The sequence below is a fragment of the Micrasema longulum genome, unplaced genomic scaffold (genome assembly GCF_059751315.1).
Source record: "Micrasema longulum isolate JH-2025_06_02 unplaced genomic scaffold, ASM5975131v1 h1tg000271l, whole genome shotgun sequence".
Taxonomy (NCBI): domain Eukaryota; kingdom Metazoa; phylum Arthropoda; class Insecta; order Trichoptera; family Brachycentridae; genus Micrasema; species Micrasema longulum.
In genome coordinates, this window is record NW_028277475.1 from 1,211,418 (window position 1) to 1,231,283 (window position 19,866).

Consider the following 19,866-nt stretch of genomic DNA (forward strand, 5'->3'; position numbering starts at 1 on the left):
TCCGACACATGCGCAATAACAATGAATCAAAATATGATATACTTCAACATCGAATATCAAGTTCTTTTCCGTACCTACCGATGTGGGCAACATTAAGCAGCATATTTTGGAACATATTAATATGACGTTTTGAGTTTTGACAGTGCTTAGTTTTTCAAAATGAAAATCGTATAAATTACCTATTTTATTTTTAACTTTTTTACGTGCTTTTACAGTGTTTGATAGTTTTACCTAGTTTTATTTTCTTTGTACTTTATTTTTAAAGTAGATTACTTCAACTCCATAATACTCACTCAATGTTTATGAGTAGATGTTGACGGTAATACTTTAGTGTGTAAGTAATAGTTTGTTATCAGAATTTTATCAGAGTATATATTATAACATTTACATACTTAATACGCTACTTGAGTCGCTATAAATAAGATCGGTTCGGGCTTCGTACTTTTTTATATAACATTGCTACATAAATACTTAGTAAATAATGTTATTACGAAATTTACGTAAATGATATTCGAATCGTTGATGGACAATAAGTGCATGAGTACATCCCGCCGGGTAATATTATTTATGTAATAATTATTAATTAATAACTTATCTTTTCGTCTTCATCGGTAGGATGCTACGCGGTTCTTATCTATTGTGGAATGCGGTAAAACAAATTACTTCTCTAAGTTCTGTTCAGGCTGCCGGCTGCTTGAATCTCTCAAGGTCTTTAAGTGTCACATCTTCTAAGATGAGTGGAGAAAAGTTCGCCTTACCAGAGCGATATGGAGGCGGTGAAAAAAGCGTTTGGTAAGTGGAGAATTTTAATTTAGTCAATAACTTCTGTCACTAACTTTTTAATTTACTATAAACATATTTATAAAAAGATAAATAACTTATATGTGGTCCAGTGATAGTATCGTGAACTCAGGAAGTCTGCGGTTCGCACCCTGCTCTATCACAATTTGTTTCCAATTAAAAAGAAAACGGTTATTTACAGTTATTAAAAAAATTCCAATATTTCTAGTACCAAAATTTCAATATGCTTAATCGTAATCGTGAATGCGAGTAATTTTCATTAAAAAATATTTCTGCAATACCGTTAGAAGGGGTAACTTGGACTGGGGTCTAACTTGTAACATTTGGGATGGAAATTTTATATTTATATAGGAGACCACTATGTCGTAATAATGTCTCATTATCATTTTACAGTTGTGATACCAAGAAAAAGACATAAAAAAAATCTATGTGAAGTTATAAAGTCGCTAGCAGAAAGCAATGTCAAAACAGCTAGTCTGGATCAAATGTCTCAAGAAAATATGCCTGAAAAGGTTTCTAGAGGGAGACATGTTTTCTCTAAATTAGTTCGGAAATATTATTGCTCCTGATTTTTTATTTTATTTGTTTAACATTTTTTTGTTAAACTTATTTTCCCAAAGTGTCGATACATATTTTATAAGTATCTCAAGATATCTATATCCCCTTCCAACTCAAGATATCACAAGAAAAGTAGCAGAGATACCCGGTGTAACTTGAGACAAGATATTTTATTATTATTATTTTTGGAAGGGGGCAGGAAGAGGATCCAGGAAAGTAGGGTTCATAATGTTTTAAAATTATAATTTTTCAACTAAATAAAAATACGTATCATAGTGAATAACCATAATAATAATATTTTATTATTACTGTTAGTTTCACTTGGTAACTGAACATACAAAAAATTCCGGTTATTTCCAACTAATTTTCCAATATTATTATCAGGGCAATTGTATGGAACCGATATCGTCATACACAAATGAAGATACTCACACACACGACCCCGTTAACCTTCTGTATAAATTACATACATAATACAACTTTCTGTGAATGATGTTTCTGTAATAAATAAGTCAACATTGTAACATTAATTATTATTTTATTATTTCTTTACAGAAATTATTCCCTTACAGAAATACGGTACATTTTTATTTTATTTATTTATAAAAATGAAACACGTTGGTGGAAATTTGAAATGAAAGCGCCCACCCTTTTCCCACTATAAAGACTAGAGTTTATTTTCAGTTTTGCACATTTACTATCAATTTTTAAAAATGATTTAAGTGAAAATTTAATATTACTTTACAATCGGACCCCGAAAATAACAAAAACATAAACACTTTAAAAGCTTTCATTGTACCCCTCACTGCAGTATTGTCAATTTGTGATTAATCAAATACACATGGTCAGTACGATCACCTTCTAATTTCCCAGCATGACAGTGAAGGAATACAGTTTTAGTTCCAAATAGAGACCGCGGCCGTACGCTTCAGATCTCGCTTAGAAAAGGAAGACGAACGTAGTAATACAAACAATGACAGAAAACTCCTATACATATTGGAAAGATTAAAAAAAATCGCCTTTTACCAACACCCACTCAAAATACAAAAGAAAAATAATTTGCATTCCAATTATTAAGACAATAACTGGAAAAGTCCTAACTCAGATCCTAACATAACCCTATTGAACTCTCAAATTTGAGATGCTGTAAAGCTATTGTTTCCTTAGAAAGCAGTGCCATTTTTAGCAGCCATGATATGCCGTGATGTGGTGGGTGTAACGAGACATCCATCGGTGACCAGAGATGTTAACTTAAAGAGAGCGATGCCATTATCTAGCGGTTAACTAATATTATTAACTTATTTTTCTGAGACGTACTGTGGCAAAAAATGGACAATCTAGACCAGTGATGGCGAACCTATGACCCACACATTGACTTTTATAAAATGTATTTTTTATATTTGCCACAAGAGCTGGTCTCATTATACTTAAAAATGGGCTAGATTTGGTTTTTAAAAGGTTTAAGTGCACCGTCAACTAACTTTCGTTAAAATAGATTTAAGCATATCAGCTTTAAGCTGCTCGCTTAAAATTAAAACAATAATGATAATAATCATAAAAGAGAGAACAGAATATCAAAAATATTTAAAAAATCAAGTGTATATATCTAATGTCGAATTTATAAAAAAAATGTTTCCAAGTGGACATTGACAAACTGATTTTTTATCATATCTGAGTATCCTATCTAGTGACTGACTTATTGACCCATGAGCTAGTACAAAAAAAATAATGAACAAAATTTGACCCACTTCTCAAAAAGGTTCACCATCACTAATCTAGACAAACATAGATTATGAGTAGGCAGGTATATTTGGAAGATGAGGAGGGGTCATCGGAAGTCGAAAACTATCATTTGGGGCGGAGTTGAAAAAAATCATGCTACAGTGTGTACATTTCTAGGTTTAATGCAATCAATTTTTTTAATGTCTCACTTGTGTATTTATATTTCTAAAAATATTTTAATAAAATATGTTAATTCTAGGGTGGAGTATATCCAATTGGCGTTGGAACACAAGCCCTTGAACTTAGGCCAGGGATTTCCTGACTTTGCCATCCCAGAATATATGGGGCAGGCCTTGGTAGACATTGCCACAGGACCTGATGTTCTCATGTATCAGTATACAAGAGGATTTGTAAGTTTTAATATCATTATACCATAGGGGTTTTCTACTTTTAAGTTTTAAGTGAGTTGTTACGGGCTAACATTCAAAACGTATAAAAAATTTACAAATTAGATTCCTAAAAATGTTAGCAAGTAAAACCAACATGATTTTTTGTCAAAATGACTACGAAAATCTTTTCCCGATGTGTAAAGATTTGACGGTACAGAATATGATATACTATCGCCTGGTAACAGAGGACTTTGTGGATTTCTACAAAATGCTGATATCACATATGCATGAAACGCGCCAAAAAGTGAAAGGAAATTTCATAGAAAAAAGAGCTCTAAATGCGTATGGAGAGAGGACCAGGGCGTATATACTCCCACGAATAGCAAATAGACTCCCGGATTAAATAAAGAATACTGATATAAATAAAAATAAAGTAAAATTTCTTTTAAAAATCTTTTTCTTAAATTCTAAGTTTAGTGAATAAAAAAAAAAGGGAAACCAAACTATTTTAAAAAGTATTTGTTTATAATTGTTCATATATTTCGGTATCAAAAAAGACTTGATTTACTTGTATTTAATTTTTTAAACTTTTATTTTATTGATATATTTCAGATATTAAAAATTTTGATGTAAAAATTATTATATTGTGTTACCAAAATATGTAAATTGAGAAATCCCTGCAAAAAAACTGCTTTTGCAGTTTGGCGGGAATTAAATAATTGTTCAAAGGAATGCTTTTGTAAAAATTTACCAAGCTGTACTATAATATTATTTAACTTAGGCAAAAAAAAATATGTATTCTGTTATTTTGAAGCTATTATGATTTTTAAAGATTTAATATAAAATTCTTAAAATTGACGCAATTTTTACTTTTAACATCACTCTTCGCTAAAATGGCCATACATCTCATTTTGAACCGGACAGTGCCGTTATTTTAAGCTTTTGAAGGTGTCCCATCAGTTTCTGAAAATGTCCCGTTTTCCTCCAATTAATAAAAATATATGGTACATGAATCTTTTTAAAGCATATTTTCTCATAAAAAAGTTTTAAAATAAATTAGTCAAAGTGATAATAAAGGAACCAAACTGTTTGATCAGTGGCAGTGTGTCCGAGAAATATTGTCTGAAAACGTAACCGAGTAGAACTGAATTGACCAAAAAGAAATAAAAATTCAAAGTCATGGCATTTCATATGATGTAATGTCATTGTGTCTCCTAGGAACAAAGTGTACTAATAGAAATAGTATTTTCTTTAATGAATAACATATGATCTCCTGAAAAATCTCGTCATCAAATTGAAAGTAAGTTCAATGTTAATGTTTCAAGTAAATATTTAACATTCTTTTGAAATACTTTTTTAAAATGATGACATTTTGAAAAAGATGAAAAGTTCACAGAAATATTTTTGGAATAAACTCCAGCGGTCTGATTCTGAGTCCGTGCCCACGGCCGCACTTTACTTCGAACGTAAATTAAAATCCGTATTCTGGGTTGGTATTCCAAATGCTCTCGTGGCCGTATTATCTTGTTTATTTACATACAAAATACACAAGAAAAACTGTTTTCTCGTGCCACGAGAGTGGTTCGGAATAGCACCCTTGTTAACACGAGCTCGTGTTAAATTATCCCAAACTTAGAATCAGACTGTAGGACCGTAAAGTGAAAGAGGTTAATTAAACTTTTTGCCCTAACTGAAACTTAATTTAAATTTATGTTTAAACATTTGAAACTTTGTATGCAGTTCTCAGCTTTGTATTAATACGTGTCTAAATAACATGGTCTGTGCTTTCTTATAATGTTACATTCCTAATTTACGACTGGTTTAATTATTGGTAAATTAATTCCAAATTTGATCAATTTTAGACTCCTTAAAATGAGCAAAACATAAAAAAATATATATATTCCTACATTCAAAAAAATATAAAGGTATCTCTAACATTGCTTTCCTTTAGAACCCCCCCTCCACCCCGGTAATTTGAGTGTACCATTTTTATGTCCCCACCAAAACATTCTAACCTGCTAGTTCAACGAAATCTATAGATTTTATTTACTATTAGTGAACTAATTTATGAATAATGTGACAGATATCAAATTAAAAATACATGTTTAATTTTAAACTTTTTTTGTTAGTTTTTTCGTCATTTTTAAGATGTTTTTATGGCCACCCTATCTAACCCGCTAGTTCAACGAAATCTATGGGTTTTATCTACTATTAGTGAACTAATTTATGAATAATGTGACGGATATCAAATTTAAAATACATGTTTAATTTTAAACTATTTTTCTTAGTTTTTTCATCATTTTAAAGATGTTTTGTTGCACACAATTTACCTGTTATTATTATTATTATGTCCAAGAAAATATTTTTTTACTATAATTTTATCATTCGCTTTCCACACCTGATGGTGCATGGGCTCTGCATTGGTACACCAATCACAGCGTATCTTGATCATTTCTATCACATGAAGGTAAGATGATCAGTCTTAGGCTTCAGGTGCCAGTCCGGGGACTACGAAATATCCTAGTGTAAAAACACCTTTTTAAATAAATATTTCTTGTCAACCTTGTCGGGAATCGAACCCAAGACCTCTTGCATGGTAGACACATGCGCTGACCACTGCACCACGAAGCCGACTTTAATTTTGGGTAGCATTAAACGTCCTCATTCTTAATTTTTCTAATTTATTTTTTAATGTTGTTTTTCTTCAGGGTCACCCGAGATTAGTAAATGCGATTGCAAAACTCTACTCCAAACTGTTGAACAGGGAACTTAATTCACAAACTGAGATATTGGTCACTTCCGGAGCGTACGAAGCTTTGTTTTCTACTATTTTAGGTGAGTCAATTATACCCAATACTCCTAGAATTTGTGTTTATATCATTTTAACCCTTGTGTGGAAAGAAAACGAGACTTTATATTTTTAAATAATGAAGTCAAACAATTATCCGGATTAATGCATGTCAGACGTTATTCAGATATGCAGAAATCCAGATATTTGGATTATCCATTAAATTAAAGCAATGTTTTGAAAAAAAAATGCATAATTTACTCTAACAACTTTTTTATTGCTTTTGAAATAATACAGCGAATTGGTATCACATTGAAAACTTACTGAAACATGTCTGCGCTGGCTGCCTTTTTTATTATTATAACATCTTTTATATTTTTTATTAACTGATAACGATATTTGGCAATCTGGATGACCGGAGTTCTACTGTACAATAATAGAGAGTAGGTATGAGTGGTAGCAAAATATGGTTTGCAACCAGTAGTCTTTGGGTAAGTCTGCTGCTTTTGGGTGCGCTGCCGGTGACTGGCCTTGAGTGTCACCTGGGGGCGTTCTGGTGCTCCAGAGAGTAGTAACTAACGTTTCCTATCACTGTCGACATAAAAGAGTTTGAAATGGGTGAAAGATTTATTTATACTTCCCCTTGTCCCTACCTTGTAGACGATGAGGGGGGTTTAAGCGACAGTGAAAGGGACATTGAAAGTTGTAAATGTAAATATTTGTTTGCGCTTTTCCTTACTGAATTTGGTTAGTACAGAAAGAAATATAATCAATTCATAATGAAAAAAAATATATATTTTTGCTTGTATGAGTGAATCCGAAGAAAGACATTTAGTCTTTAAAACAGATTCAGGTATGTGGTGGATGCTTTCAATGTTTGTACAATAATAAAATAAAAAATAAAATTATATATTTATTTTCAAATTATGGAAAATAGATTATTAAACAGATTATACGTGTTAATATCTCAATGTAATGCGGCGTTACAGCACCGTCTCCAGATGGATTTTTTGGCAGTCTGTAACAGTTAAAAACTTTTTATTATCATCATACTGTTCGCACCCAATGTTGCATAGGATACTGAATTTCTATACTAAAATGCAGCGCATATCGATCATCTGTTACAGTATGTTTAGGTGATCAGCCTTACGCTTCGGGTGCCAGTTCAAGAACATGAAATATTGCCGTGAATGACTACCTTTTTAATAAATATTTCATGTAGATTTTCCCTGGAATCAAACCCAGGATCTCAAGCATGGTAGGCAAACACGCCTTATCAAAGACTTATCTCCACTTGATTTTTACCTGAGAGTAACTGTCGAATTGAAAACACTCTTCCAGGGTTCTGGTTCTATTTCATACACAGAACTGTATTCTTAATCCGCCTGGCCACAGAACAAAGTAAAAAATATGTTGATCCGAAATCAAGTAGTAATTAAAATGATGAATTTCATATTGTAACAATTTAGGCACATTTAACATTTAATACAGATAGCAAGAAAAATCATATGAAGAAAAAGGAGATTTTGTAACAAAATTTTCAAAAACGAAAAATAATGCCCCAATATTGAGTCATATAATTTTATCTAAAATATTTTTTTGTTCCTCAGGTCATGTAGACAAGGGCGATGAAGTAATTATAATTGAGCCGTTCTTCGATTGCTATGATCCAATGGTGCGTATGGCTGGAGGTACTCCAAGGTTCATTCCTCTCAGATTGGTAAGTTAAGATGCCCTTAGCTGCTTTACAAATGTATGTTTATGCAATAATTTTACTTTTGTATTCTTTAATAATATGCATGCTTCCACTTTCCATTATGTTGTATCCCAACTCTACACAGGGCTCTTGGCCTCATAGGGTTAGGGATACACTATTATTTTCTACTTATTTGATAAATTAGATTGTGTTTACGAATGAAACGATGTTTCTGTTCTGTTTTTTACATTTGTAGTGTTTAGAGCATAGATACCGGTTTTTGATAATATTAAAAATCAGAATATCAGACCAAAAACGCTATATTGAATACATCGATATTGACTTCTCTACTACCGGGATTTGGATATTTTATTTTGTCTGGTTTTAAAGTTTCAAACTTCAAACCTAATTCTTTGTCATGCCATATGCCATTCTGCTCGTTCAACCAATCAGAAAGCTGATTTCGTTCAACCAAACTCGGTCACTAGCGTCAGTAGCGATAGTAGCTTCCTAGTTTTTTAGTTAGTTAAAATTACTGCTACAAGTGATGCCCGCCAACAAAACCCTAAATATTTTCTTTATTTTAGATTTTATTTAATGCTTACAGACTTGCGTAAAATTTTCTAATTTTTGTATTGTTTATTTACTTGTTTTATGTTTTGTAAAATTTGTTAAAAAAACATAGCATAATGTGTTTTAAGAAATATTTGTGTTTGTTAGGTTAAATATGTTACTGTAGCACATAAAATACACGTACCTACCCAAGTAATTAAAATAATTATTATTGATTTACTTTGAAACACTTTTGTTTCTAGGATTTCCATCTTTTACAACGATTTTAACCTGAAAACTGAATACGGTGAAGCAAAAAATATTATGATTTATAAGTATATATAAAATATTTACCAAAAATATAAAGAAAATATCAAAATATCGGGTTTCCGATATTTTAAATTGTAAAATCGAAAAAGTTCCGGTATTAGAAACATGGTCCGATTGTCTATGCTCTAGTACTGTTATCAAAACATTTTTACAAAGAAATTCTGTGAGAGAAGAGCCAAGGAAGGCAATTGCCATCTACTGTACGCTTGTAACAGATCTATTTAATTATTAATTAGTCATGCCTATTAGCATATATTCCATTTATTATCAATTACAAGACCAGTTACTTGCTACTTTTTCACCAAATATTGTATGGTAACTATTATAATTATTTTTAACTTTATTATTATCAGTTTAGTTCCATTTCTATCTTCTTGTGGTGTGATTAAAATGATGTAAAGAAACCACATGTTATTATCAACATTGAAAACAACCAGATATTATCAAATCATTGACTTATCTGCTATTCAATCTTTAATTTGTAATATGCATACAATTTTGACATAGAATTTTACCAAAAAGGTATTTTGCGAACAGAAATTTTATAGATGCTAAAATCTTTTTGAGTAAATTTTTTTTTTAATGTGCAACAGAACACACAGGTGTGTACAATAGAATCAGAATCCTGGACCAGTGTTTTTGACTCAATGGCTACTCCAAAAGCAAATACAATATCTAGAAGAATGATTTTATCAACATATTAAAAACAGAGATGGAGAACTTTTTAAAGAAGGGAATATGGAAGTCTAGGCTTTTACAGGGCTTATGATCTGTCATTGGCTCTGTTGTAATTTGTTAATCTTAATGACTCCCTTGAGGGTGAAATCCAGTCTTTTATCTACAAACCTTTCGACAAACTCAAATATTGTAATAAAACCAACTGGTCCAAGAAGAAGTTTAAAAATTGGAAAATTTGTTTTCAGTAAATAATTCAGTCAGATGAATCTCTTCATAACAATAAAGGTTTCAGCTCTTTAACTTCACTAAAATCAATTGATGGAAGAATTCAAGAAATACGGATGTTTAAAAATAGGAAAAATAGTTAATGTTACACAGTGTGTAAACTGGCCACTTTAACTAGCCAATGACAAATCATAAGCCCTGTAAAAGCCTAGACTTCCATATTCCCTTCTTTAAAAAGTTCTCCATCTCTGTTGTTATTTGTTAATCTTAATGACTCCCTAGAGGGTGAAATCCAGTCTTTTGTCTACAAACATTTGGACAAACTCAAAATATTGTAACTTTACCATTTTGTTTTAATTTGAAAAAAGAAACGGACGCAACTTATATACAACACCCAATATAATGATACATCATCAATTCTCTGGCACAAGTTAGTAACTAACATTTCATTAGTTGTGAGATATTGCACTTTCAAAGCTAAAAGCTCATCCCAAATCAACAATTTGAATAAAACCACAGGTAGAATATTATAAAACATTATTTTTGTATTTATAAAATACAAAATATTTCTATTTAATTTTTAAACAAAGATTTTTTATGCCAGTTATAAAGAGATCTCACTTTTTGAAAATTTGTAGTTACCAATTTGTTCCAGAAACCCGAGGACATGCAACATATTAGATAAATGCTCTTCTACAGCACTGATGCAACATGAACAACAGATGAACGTTGTCAAATTTTCAAATGTACAATATTTTTTATGTATCTTTAACAGAAAAAAACCGAAGGCAAAATAATGTCGTCGGACTGGGTACTGGATAAGAAAGAGTTGGAGGGATTATTTAATGGAAATACTAAAGCCATTATTCTCAATACGCCGCACAACCCATTGGGGAAAGTATTCCACCAAGATGAATTGGAGTTTATAGCCGGACTCTGCAAGAAACACAACGTCCTCTGTATCGCGGACGAGGTATACGAGTGGTTGGTCTATAAGCCCTTCAAGCATATTAGAATAGGTAAGTTATTGAACATTTTACAGAAACAGTAAACAAATTAAAAGAAAATTGTAACAGCATATCAAAATTACTTTAGTCTAAATTTATTGCAACAGAGAGGGAAAACAAAAACTATGTTCAAATACCTATTCATCAAACTGCTCTCTCACCCCATATCTTGTTAATGCTTTTGTCATGTAATTGTAGAATTCATACGAAGCAGAATGAGTGAGATTGTATTTGCAATGTTTGTTAAAGTGTACGACAGTACTTTCATACACTATTGTGGTTGAGTACGAACTGATATATCAGATGACAGCAGAAGTATATCCACAAATCAGCCGACAAAAAATAAATGTAGAAGTGTAAACCGTAGCTAAAACATAAAGTTTGATAATGTTTTGAGTACGTCCAAACGCTTGCAGACTGGCTGGATTTCCTCCCTAGGGAGTTATTAATATTTAAATTTGTTGCAACAAAGAGGGAAAACATTTTTGAGAAGGGAACATGGAAGTCTGGGCGTTTGCAGGGCTTATGACCTGTCATTGGCTGGTTTAAGTGGCCACTTTACACACTGTAACATTCACCATTCTGCCTATGTTTAAACATCCACATTTCCTCAACTCTTCCATCTGTTGACTTTTGCGAAGTAAAGGAGCTGAAACCTTTATTAGTCTGCAAGCATTTGGACATACTCAAACATTGTTGAATTACTTAAGTCGTTTAATCCCAGCTATTTTGCATAGAATGTGTGAAAAATCCGAAACAATGAGAAAGTTCGGTGTTTTTTAAAAATTTATTTGTTAATAGAATATTAAACTAAGCCAAAAATATTTTTTTTCATTTTCATATATCGTATTATCAGTGCTATGATTTTTTATTTCTGAAATTAATTAGCGTGTGACTCTCAAGTTCTCTTCCGCTTCTTCTCGGTCAGTTCTGTCGATTGATACGTTGAACCGTAAACCTTCCACAACTCTCCTATCAATGGTTGATTCATATGAACTAGTGACGTCGTTCAAAGTAGTTTTTCCTACATTGTCAAGAAACTTTGCTGTATAATTGAATGCTCTAATTTTTACCGCACGTAAGAAAACATTTTTTCTATCAAAAATCAGTAGTACCTATTCAGTTTTACTGAATTAAGTTAGATTAGCAAGTTTACAAAATATTACTTGAAAATTCTCAAATAAGCCGTGAATATAATTTATTCAACATTAAGACTTCGAAGCCAATGATTGACTTGTAGAATTTTTCAAATGTGAGGAAAAAATTTCGATTGTTGAATTATTGTTATTTTTTGGTTTGTTTATAAATATGTCCTAACTCAGCACAAGACAAAGGTTCCGTGTAAGTAAGTTCCATTTGACAGGTTGAAGAAAACAAGTACATATTCAGAAAAAAAAAATTCTTTAGAACTTAATCTATTTTTCTACATAATCCCTAACATTTTGATGGCTTTTGTATTTTCTCTTCATAAAAGGAGATATCCACTTCGTTTGTTTTTCTGCACATTATCGCAAACTTCTTTGAACTGTCTCACCAATCTCCTTACCACTGAAACACTTATCACATGTTCCCCGTATACATCACAGATCTGTTGATGAATGTAGACGGATTTAATATTTTTCACATTAAGGAAACAAATTACAGACCTTATCTCGCAAGCGGCGAGACTTTTAATTTTATTTGGCATTTCAAACAAGCACCACGAAGCGTACACAACAGTCAACTCACCCATAACTACGTCAACACCTTATCAATAGGTCAGGGTAAGTACTACGCACGTGCGAAACTGTGATGGCTAGAAATACAAACAGTACTTACTTTCTAGATAACTTGTATTGTGACTAATAAAATCAAAATAAAATGCTAGTGCTACTTGTGGATAAATTTTAACTTTGTATAATTCTTGTGTAAAGTCTGTTTGAATCAGACTTTGTTAGTTATAAATAAATTCATGGTTGCAGCAACTCTTCCCGGCATGTGGGAGAGAACCATCACTATCGGCTCAGCAGGCAAGACCTTCTCGGCAACGGGCTGGAAGACCGGGTGGGCATACGGACCGGCTAATCTCATGAGGAATCTACAAGTGGTTCATCAGAACTGCGTCTACACTTGCAACACAACTATCCAGGTAAATTCATAGGATTTTGTCTGTTTTTGTGGGAGGGTGCAGCTCTTACACCACTTGGAGATGGACAGAAGAAATTAAGTTGAGTTCAATGCATACTTATTATGTGATGAAAAAAATACAGAACTTGGTTATGAAGCGCTTGAGTAACGACAATAACTTATTGTTCTGACTGACTGATTTTACCCCGCTCTGTGGTCCTTTTATAGGTTGTGTTCTTTTCATTTCAAATTTATTTTTAAAAAAATTATCAAATAAATTTATTTATAAATAATCCATTTTATTCTTGTTCTTCACGTCTCCGAGGCGGGGAAATTAAGTTATTGTACTCTAAAACGTTGAACTGGATCTGTCATCCGATTTCGTAATAATGTTAGTCTTATTGTGTCAAACAGAAAATGCTTAGTTGCTTCTTCGGTCGTCACTCTAGATTTCTGTAAAATCATTCGGCGCGTGAGTGTCATCATGAGTATTGTCCCCACAACTTAATATTATTCACTACCATTTTAAAGTATGTTTTGTGTATCTTACAAATCTTCCATCAATCTATGAGTGATGTCTCCATAACTTTATATTAATCACTACCATATTAAAGATTGTTTTGTGTATCTTACAAATCTTCCATTACATTAAGGTAAGATAATCAGTCTTACGCTTCAGGTGACGGTCTAGGGACTATGAAATATTCTAGTGTCAAAACACCCTTTTAAGTAAATATATCAAGTCAGCCTGAGGCTTCTTGCGTGTGGTTGGCAGGGGTCGGATAAATTTCCTACCAGGAAGCTACAGAAATGTTGGAGCATCGCTGGAAGAAGTGCATACAAGTCCAGGGGGACTCCGTTGAAAAATAAGGCACAAAAACTTTTTCTCATTATCTGTACTTTTGATTCGGTTTAAAGTTATTTTTTTATTAAATTTCTTTACTAGGAAGCCGTGGCTCGTGGATTCGAGATAGAGTTTGCGCGATTGGGAACACCGGAGTGCTACTTCAACTCTCTCCCTGCTGAACTGGAGTCCAAGAGAGACTTCATGGCCAAGTTTTTGAGTGATGTTGGAATGAACCCCACTGTACCAGAAGGGGGTTATTTTATGATCGCTGACTGGTCCAAACTGAGTGAGTTTATTCTGGATAATTTACTTCTGCCTGTAAAATAGTTTATTACAGTATCTTTTTTTCACGTAATGTACAGTAAAACCCTATTTTTACGCTCCTCCATTTTACATTTTCCCGCTTTTTACGCCGAAATGTTCAAGTCCCATTTTTTTCATACATTCTCATACAAATTTACCCCGAATTAACGTTTTTAAAATTTTTCAAAACCCCGGTTTTACGTTCAAGATTTTTTGAAATACATTCCTTGTGTCATAAAACTTAAGGAGGTCAAAACCAAAATGCCGCGTTATTGCATTATTCTACCTAACACGATAAAAGTACGTAAACAACGCAACCTTCCCAAGGAACATTCTAGAGGAAATAACAATGTTACGCGAGAATACATAAAAAGGCTAAACCATTGTTTGAAACAAAATTCAAAAGGGCTGTAGAGTAATCGATCTTTTTTTTTTTACTGTTTGGTTAATGTTGTTTAGGGTCAATTTCTCATATGTTTTCAAATGAAACTCGCCATACTGACATGTTACTTAAAATGATTTTCTGCTCGTCTGGTTAAGAACATACGGACTATTTTTAACGCATTTTTATATGTTATTAGAACAAATTCGTCCTAATGAGATTAATTTTGTATCTGTGCGTGATTATTTTATGGCGTACAAATACAGCCGCTGATGGCAAACGGCTTCTGGGTTTCATCATCATTCCCTTTCTGAACCTAATGGTGCATAGGGCGCTGATCGCAGCATATCTTGATCATTTTTGCTACATGAAGGTAAGATGATCAGTCTTACGCTTCAGGTACTAGTCCAGGGACTATGAAATATTCTAGTGTGAAAACAAACGTTAAAATAAATATTTCGTATCAACCATGTCGGGAATCGAACCCGAGACCTCTTGCATGGCAGGCTAACGCGCTGACCATTACACCACGAGGCCGGCTTCTGGGTTTACCGAGCTTTTAATTTTTGATGTGTTTATTGTTTATTCATATACAATCTGTGTGTTTATTCTCGCTTTGTCGCCGCGCTTGTCGTACGTGTCGTTTTATCGCTCAGTATTCAGTCCCAGTTATTTTATTTTCAAACAATTTTATTTCTTATACAGGCTGTTTTATTTAAATTTTTATATTCAACTTTAAATAAAAATTGTGAAAAATCTTTTAAGTTTTTTTTACAATAATACCTACATATGTCAACAATGTTTTGAGTTTGTTCAAATTTTTGTAGACAAGGACCTACATATGTATTACTATAGCAGTGATATATTATATTTACTGTGTTACTTTTGTTGCTCATTTTTAATTTGGAAAAAAACAGACACAACGTATGTTAACATTTAATATCATTATTATTCAGTCGCCATTCTGGATCAATCAATCAAAATACTTTTTTTTTTAAAGTAAGTATTATTTAAATGCCTTTTTGCAGAGGATAAAGTGGACCTGACAACGGAGACAGACGAGTATATGGATTACCGTTTCACCAAGTACATGACCAAGCACGTCGGTCTACAGGGCATCCCTCCCACCGCCTTCTACAACAAGGGGAACAAACATCTGGCCGAGGATTACGTCCGGTACTGCTTTATTAAGGTAAAGGATTCTTTCTCTGCCAAAACCTAGGATTGGTCATAAAATTTAAACATACATGCTTTGAATTGCTCACTTAAAATATAGTGATAAAATAACTGGTATATATTGGTAACCCCCGTTGATTGCGGGGCATATGTTCTGGACATGGCCACGATAAGCGACATTTTGGGATCAATGGGGGATTTTTCACGGAAGCCTATCGGATATTTTTCAGCTGATTGTATGTCTGCAGTCTGCAGTCTGCACTAGCCGATTCGCCAATTATTATTTTGAGGCAGTGTAAGTTTGATTGTTTTTTTAAACCGATCAAACTAACCTTTGCTCGCTTTAAAAACTTCTCCATTTTGAGATTACAAAAGATTTTTAATTTTGTCTTTTTGTTGCACAATTGATCGCACTGTAGACTCGGGCAATTTGAAATCCCTACCTGCAACTGCAAATTAACCACCATTTTCTATCATTTCGATTATTATTAAAGTCATTACATTGCGAAAAATATCGCGTTATACCGAATCCACACTCGCCGTTAGGTTTTTAGTTTAACAACAAACGTGTAACGGACGGTTTCAGTTGCTGTAAACTGTAGCTAACTTTGTGATTGATAATCATAGAATGGTTTTTGTCTGTACGGGCAACTCTATTAGCCAGGTGCATATTACTCTAAGGTTAAACTACTTGTTACAAAAAGTAAAATCAAGCTTTTGTATGTATTGATTTTTGATATTCTTTTATTTTGTAAAATATTATTTTTTGCTGACCGTTTCCAAGATATAAAAAAAGGACATTTTTTAGGTTCTGACTCTAGCTCACTTCTCTTTCATGACGAATTTTTGCTATTGCTTTTCTTGACATCTGTAAACAAGTGGAAAAGCATAATAAAAACATTGAAATTGACTTAAGGAAGCGCAAATCTTTGGCCTATTTTGACATAATTATCAAAGTGTGATGTAATATTTGATAACACATTTTAAACAAAGCCCTTATATTTACGCATTATTTCATTACTTGCAGAAGGATGAAAATCTTCAGAAGGCTGCTGACATTCTTCACAAATGGAGCGCGGCTAATGCAAATGGTTCTAAACTTTAAATACAGTAATATAGTATAATCCATTAGGAATGTTTTCATTTCTCTCATCTAAGATGAGGAGAAAATTGTGTCAAATTATTCAACCAATAGTTCTTTACCGTGAACTGTACAAATAAAAGTTATAACATGTGAATTACAAGATTTTGTTATGACATTTTTTTGCTCGTTTCATGCATATGAGTTAGTTACAAAGCTTGCTCTGAATGAATAAAAAAAAACGAGTTAGAGAGTTAACACGGAAAACCTATAAGTTTCCTGAATTGCATGTACCACTCGATCTTATTAAAACATCAAAAACATATTTCTCAGAAACTCACTCCAGTGTTTATTGTGATATAAATATATTGCAAAATGTTTTTTTAATGATTTACATAAAAATATAAAAAAGCCTCTATAATGGATATTGTAATTTTATAACATACGTACTCCTACTAAGCGCAATTTTCTCTTTTTTGGGGAAGTATCTTGATTTATTCTTGCTACATATCGTCTATGCAACTGAAATATCTCACGAGCCACAAATTCCAAATTTCCCAGGAGATTACTTTATTAAAAACAACATTACTTTATGATATTCTAAATGTCCGTTTTTAGAAAAATTAAAAACGACTCACCAGAATCTCGGTTAATTAATAATAAAATAAAACAATATTTAATTTTAGACAAATGTACATTAAATGATTTTGTGGCTGATGACATTCTCCTTCGTTAATAGGAACAATAACAATATATCGATTTTTCTGGATTATGACATGCGAGGCGATAGTTAACCCACTAATACACCGAAAAAAAGAAAAACTTAATTTTGTGTATGTGGTGGCTTACAACATATTACAGTTGCGTGGACAATATTGTATATTTTTTGTAACAACTGATGATTCTATTTGTTATATCTTATCTGTACTAAATAAATATACGTACAATTGTTAATACAGTTCTTTTTTAAAACACTTGTTTTTATAATATTTTACCCATAATTATTTATAAAAATGAAATAATACAAAATATATATTTGTTACTGATTTCGTTGATTTATTATTCCATTTTATAAAGTCCTCATTTATATAGTATTTTTTAAATATTTATGAGCCGGGAAGAAGTGGTATTTTTTATTGTAACTAGTTATTTATAAACATTGCATTATATATGTTGTGGAGGTCATCACCTCAACATCAGCTGTAAAGTTGGCAGGGCCGAAGACCGTTCTGGCTCGCAACGCATAACCCGACGCAACGTCAGCTCGGACAAGTAATTAAACGTCGTGCAGCAAAAGAACATGCACATTTCAAATGGTGACCCCGACGTGATCCATTTGTATAGATGGGTGAATTGATTTGAGGTTATGAGAAAGATGGATTACATTGAAGTTATTTATTAAATACATACACACGAGTTACATCCTTACAATTTTGTATAGAAGGGATTTACAATAGCGAACACTGGCGCGGAACTGGTGGACGGGCGACACGAAATGCCAAGATGAAATGTGCATATTCTTTCGCTGCACGACGTTTGATTACTTGTCCGAGCTGACATTGCGTCGGGTTACGCGTTGCGAGCCAGAACGGTGTTTGTTCCTGCCAACTTTACGGCTTAGTGGTGATGACCTCCGCAATGTGAAGACTGGATGGAAGAAGCATGCTTAGTCAATAATAGATTTGATTTTTCTTTCTTTCTTTCACTTTTCTTACTGACTGCATGTTTCTTCCGCCTGGTCCAAAACTTTTTGACCACTTTGCCGATGACTGGTGATGTTTATTAAGTTTTTTTGATGACAACAGTGCGTACAGTAAAAACTTAGAAATTGGCATATTTAACTCAAATTCATAAATAAACTGACTAAGCACGTGTCTTCCCTCCAGACTTCATATGCGGTTTGATTCTGTTCTTGTGGGATATTGTCAGTGTAACGAAATAATTTATGATTGTAAAATTTAAATAAATTACCAAATAATTAAATTTGTGCATTCATCACATGAGAGAAGGTGTAAAGTAAAAATTGGATGGAAGTTTCCTTTTCGTACTATTTACACTGTTAATTTTTCTTCCTATGTTAAGAAATTGCCCCTGAACCAGCGCTTAGCATCCTTTGTGTCACTTCCAAATGTTCTTCCTTGCCTGCAAGTTGTTAAAAACATAAAATATTCATATATTTTTTGGTCATTGTCAAAATAGAATTCGTCATTAGAATTTATAATATTGATATCGTTTCTTTTTTAACTTTCTACTTATAAATCATAAAATCAAGAAATATAAGCTTTGAAAGTATTATTAGTGGGATTCGCCACATCTGACCTACAGTATGTGAAATAGCATTCTCTTCAATGGTGGCCATAACAAATAAAAAGATTAAAAGAGAAATATACTCCAATGAGGAAGTTCAGTGCTACAGGAAATTGGATGTAAAAAATGTTTTCTTACATGTGGTAAAAATTAGAGCATTTAATTGTATTGTAGTTTCTCAAAAATGTATGAAAAAATAATAAAAATGAACTACATCACAAGTTCTCGCTAATCAATTGGATAGATTTCCGGTTTCTGGAAAGCCAACTCACCGATAACTAGTGACGTCACGGGTGGAGATTTCAAAATGAAGAAGTTCCAAGTTAAGACTATTAAACAAAGCCAAAATATATATTTTTAAATTTTTATGTATCGTATTATCAGCGCAATGTGAAGTCTCAAGTTCTCTTCCCCATCTTCTGGATGAGTTCTGCCGATTCTTCAGTCGACTGACTGTAAACCGGAAATCTAGTGCAACTTTCTTATCATTGGTTGATTCGGAAGAAATAGTGAAAATATTTTTTTCATACATTTACAAGAAACTTCTCCGTACAAAATGCTCTAATTTTTCCGTGCGTAAGAATACATTTTTTATATCAAAATGGTACAGATGACACAAAAAACTATACATGCAAGTCATACACAGGTGTTAAAACTATATGACACAGTGACAAGACCAGGAAAGAATTATGTCCATGAACTTTGACTTACTAGAAATTCCATGTTAACCTTCATGCCTGTGATTGAAAATAATGTAGATGTGTATATATTTCTACATTGACACGAATTCAATTGGTTTATTTACCTGTACTTGACACCAGGAATGTGACCCATGTAGTTAGGAAGAAGGCCGATATGCCTGTGGTATATTTCTGTAGGATCGAGGACAAGGGGAGGATCAGGTCTGTGGGAAATTCG

At 32.7% G+C, this 19,866-nt stretch overlaps 2 protein-coding genes across 7 annotated transcripts in view; one reads left to right on the forward strand and one right to left on the reverse strand.

The window, feature by feature from the left end:
- Nucleotides 1-106: 106 nt before the first annotated feature.
- Nucleotides 107-17,613, forward strand: Kyat (Kynurenine aminotransferase). 5 transcript variants are annotated; one of them, XM_088224207.1, is made up of 10 exons: nt 107-319; nt 616-792; nt 3,341-3,491; nt 6,179-6,305; nt 7,869-7,978; nt 10,515-10,758; nt 12,708-12,874; nt 13,799-13,985; nt 15,413-15,576; nt 16,588-17,613. In XM_088224207.1, exons 2-10 carry the CDS (start codon nt 617-619, stop codon nt 16,663-16,665), a joined length of 1,404 nt encoding a protein of 467 aa, XP_088080333.1. In that variant the 5' UTR covers nt 107-319; nt 616; the 3' UTR covers nt 16,666-17,613. The 5 variants fall into 5 exon arrangements, with proteins under 5 accessions (XP_088080333.1, XP_088080332.1, XP_088080329.1 ...); XM_088224206.1 differs by having other exon boundaries at nt 116-427; XM_088224203.1 differs by having other exon boundaries at nt 116-334.
- Nucleotides 15,827-19,866, reverse strand: part of LOC148283024 (CIMIP2 protein CG18335-like) — a 50,729-nt gene continuing 46,689 nt past the window's right edge. Inside the window, exons 7-9 of one of the 2 annotated variants that reach the window (XR_015821958.1) lie at nt 19,754-19,852; nt 18,613-18,783; nt 15,827-16,428 (exon numbers count right to left, since the gene is read on the reverse strand). Coding sequence is in view for 1 of the 2 variants with exons in the window: in XM_088224209.1 (XP_088080335.1) it covers nt 18,714-18,783; nt 19,754-19,852 (169 nt within the window). In the remaining variant the exon portion in view is untranslated. Of the gene's footprint in view, nt 16,429-16,641; nt 18,784-19,753; nt 19,853-19,866 lie in introns of those variants that run through there. The other variant, XM_088224209.1, reaches the window with a different exon arrangement.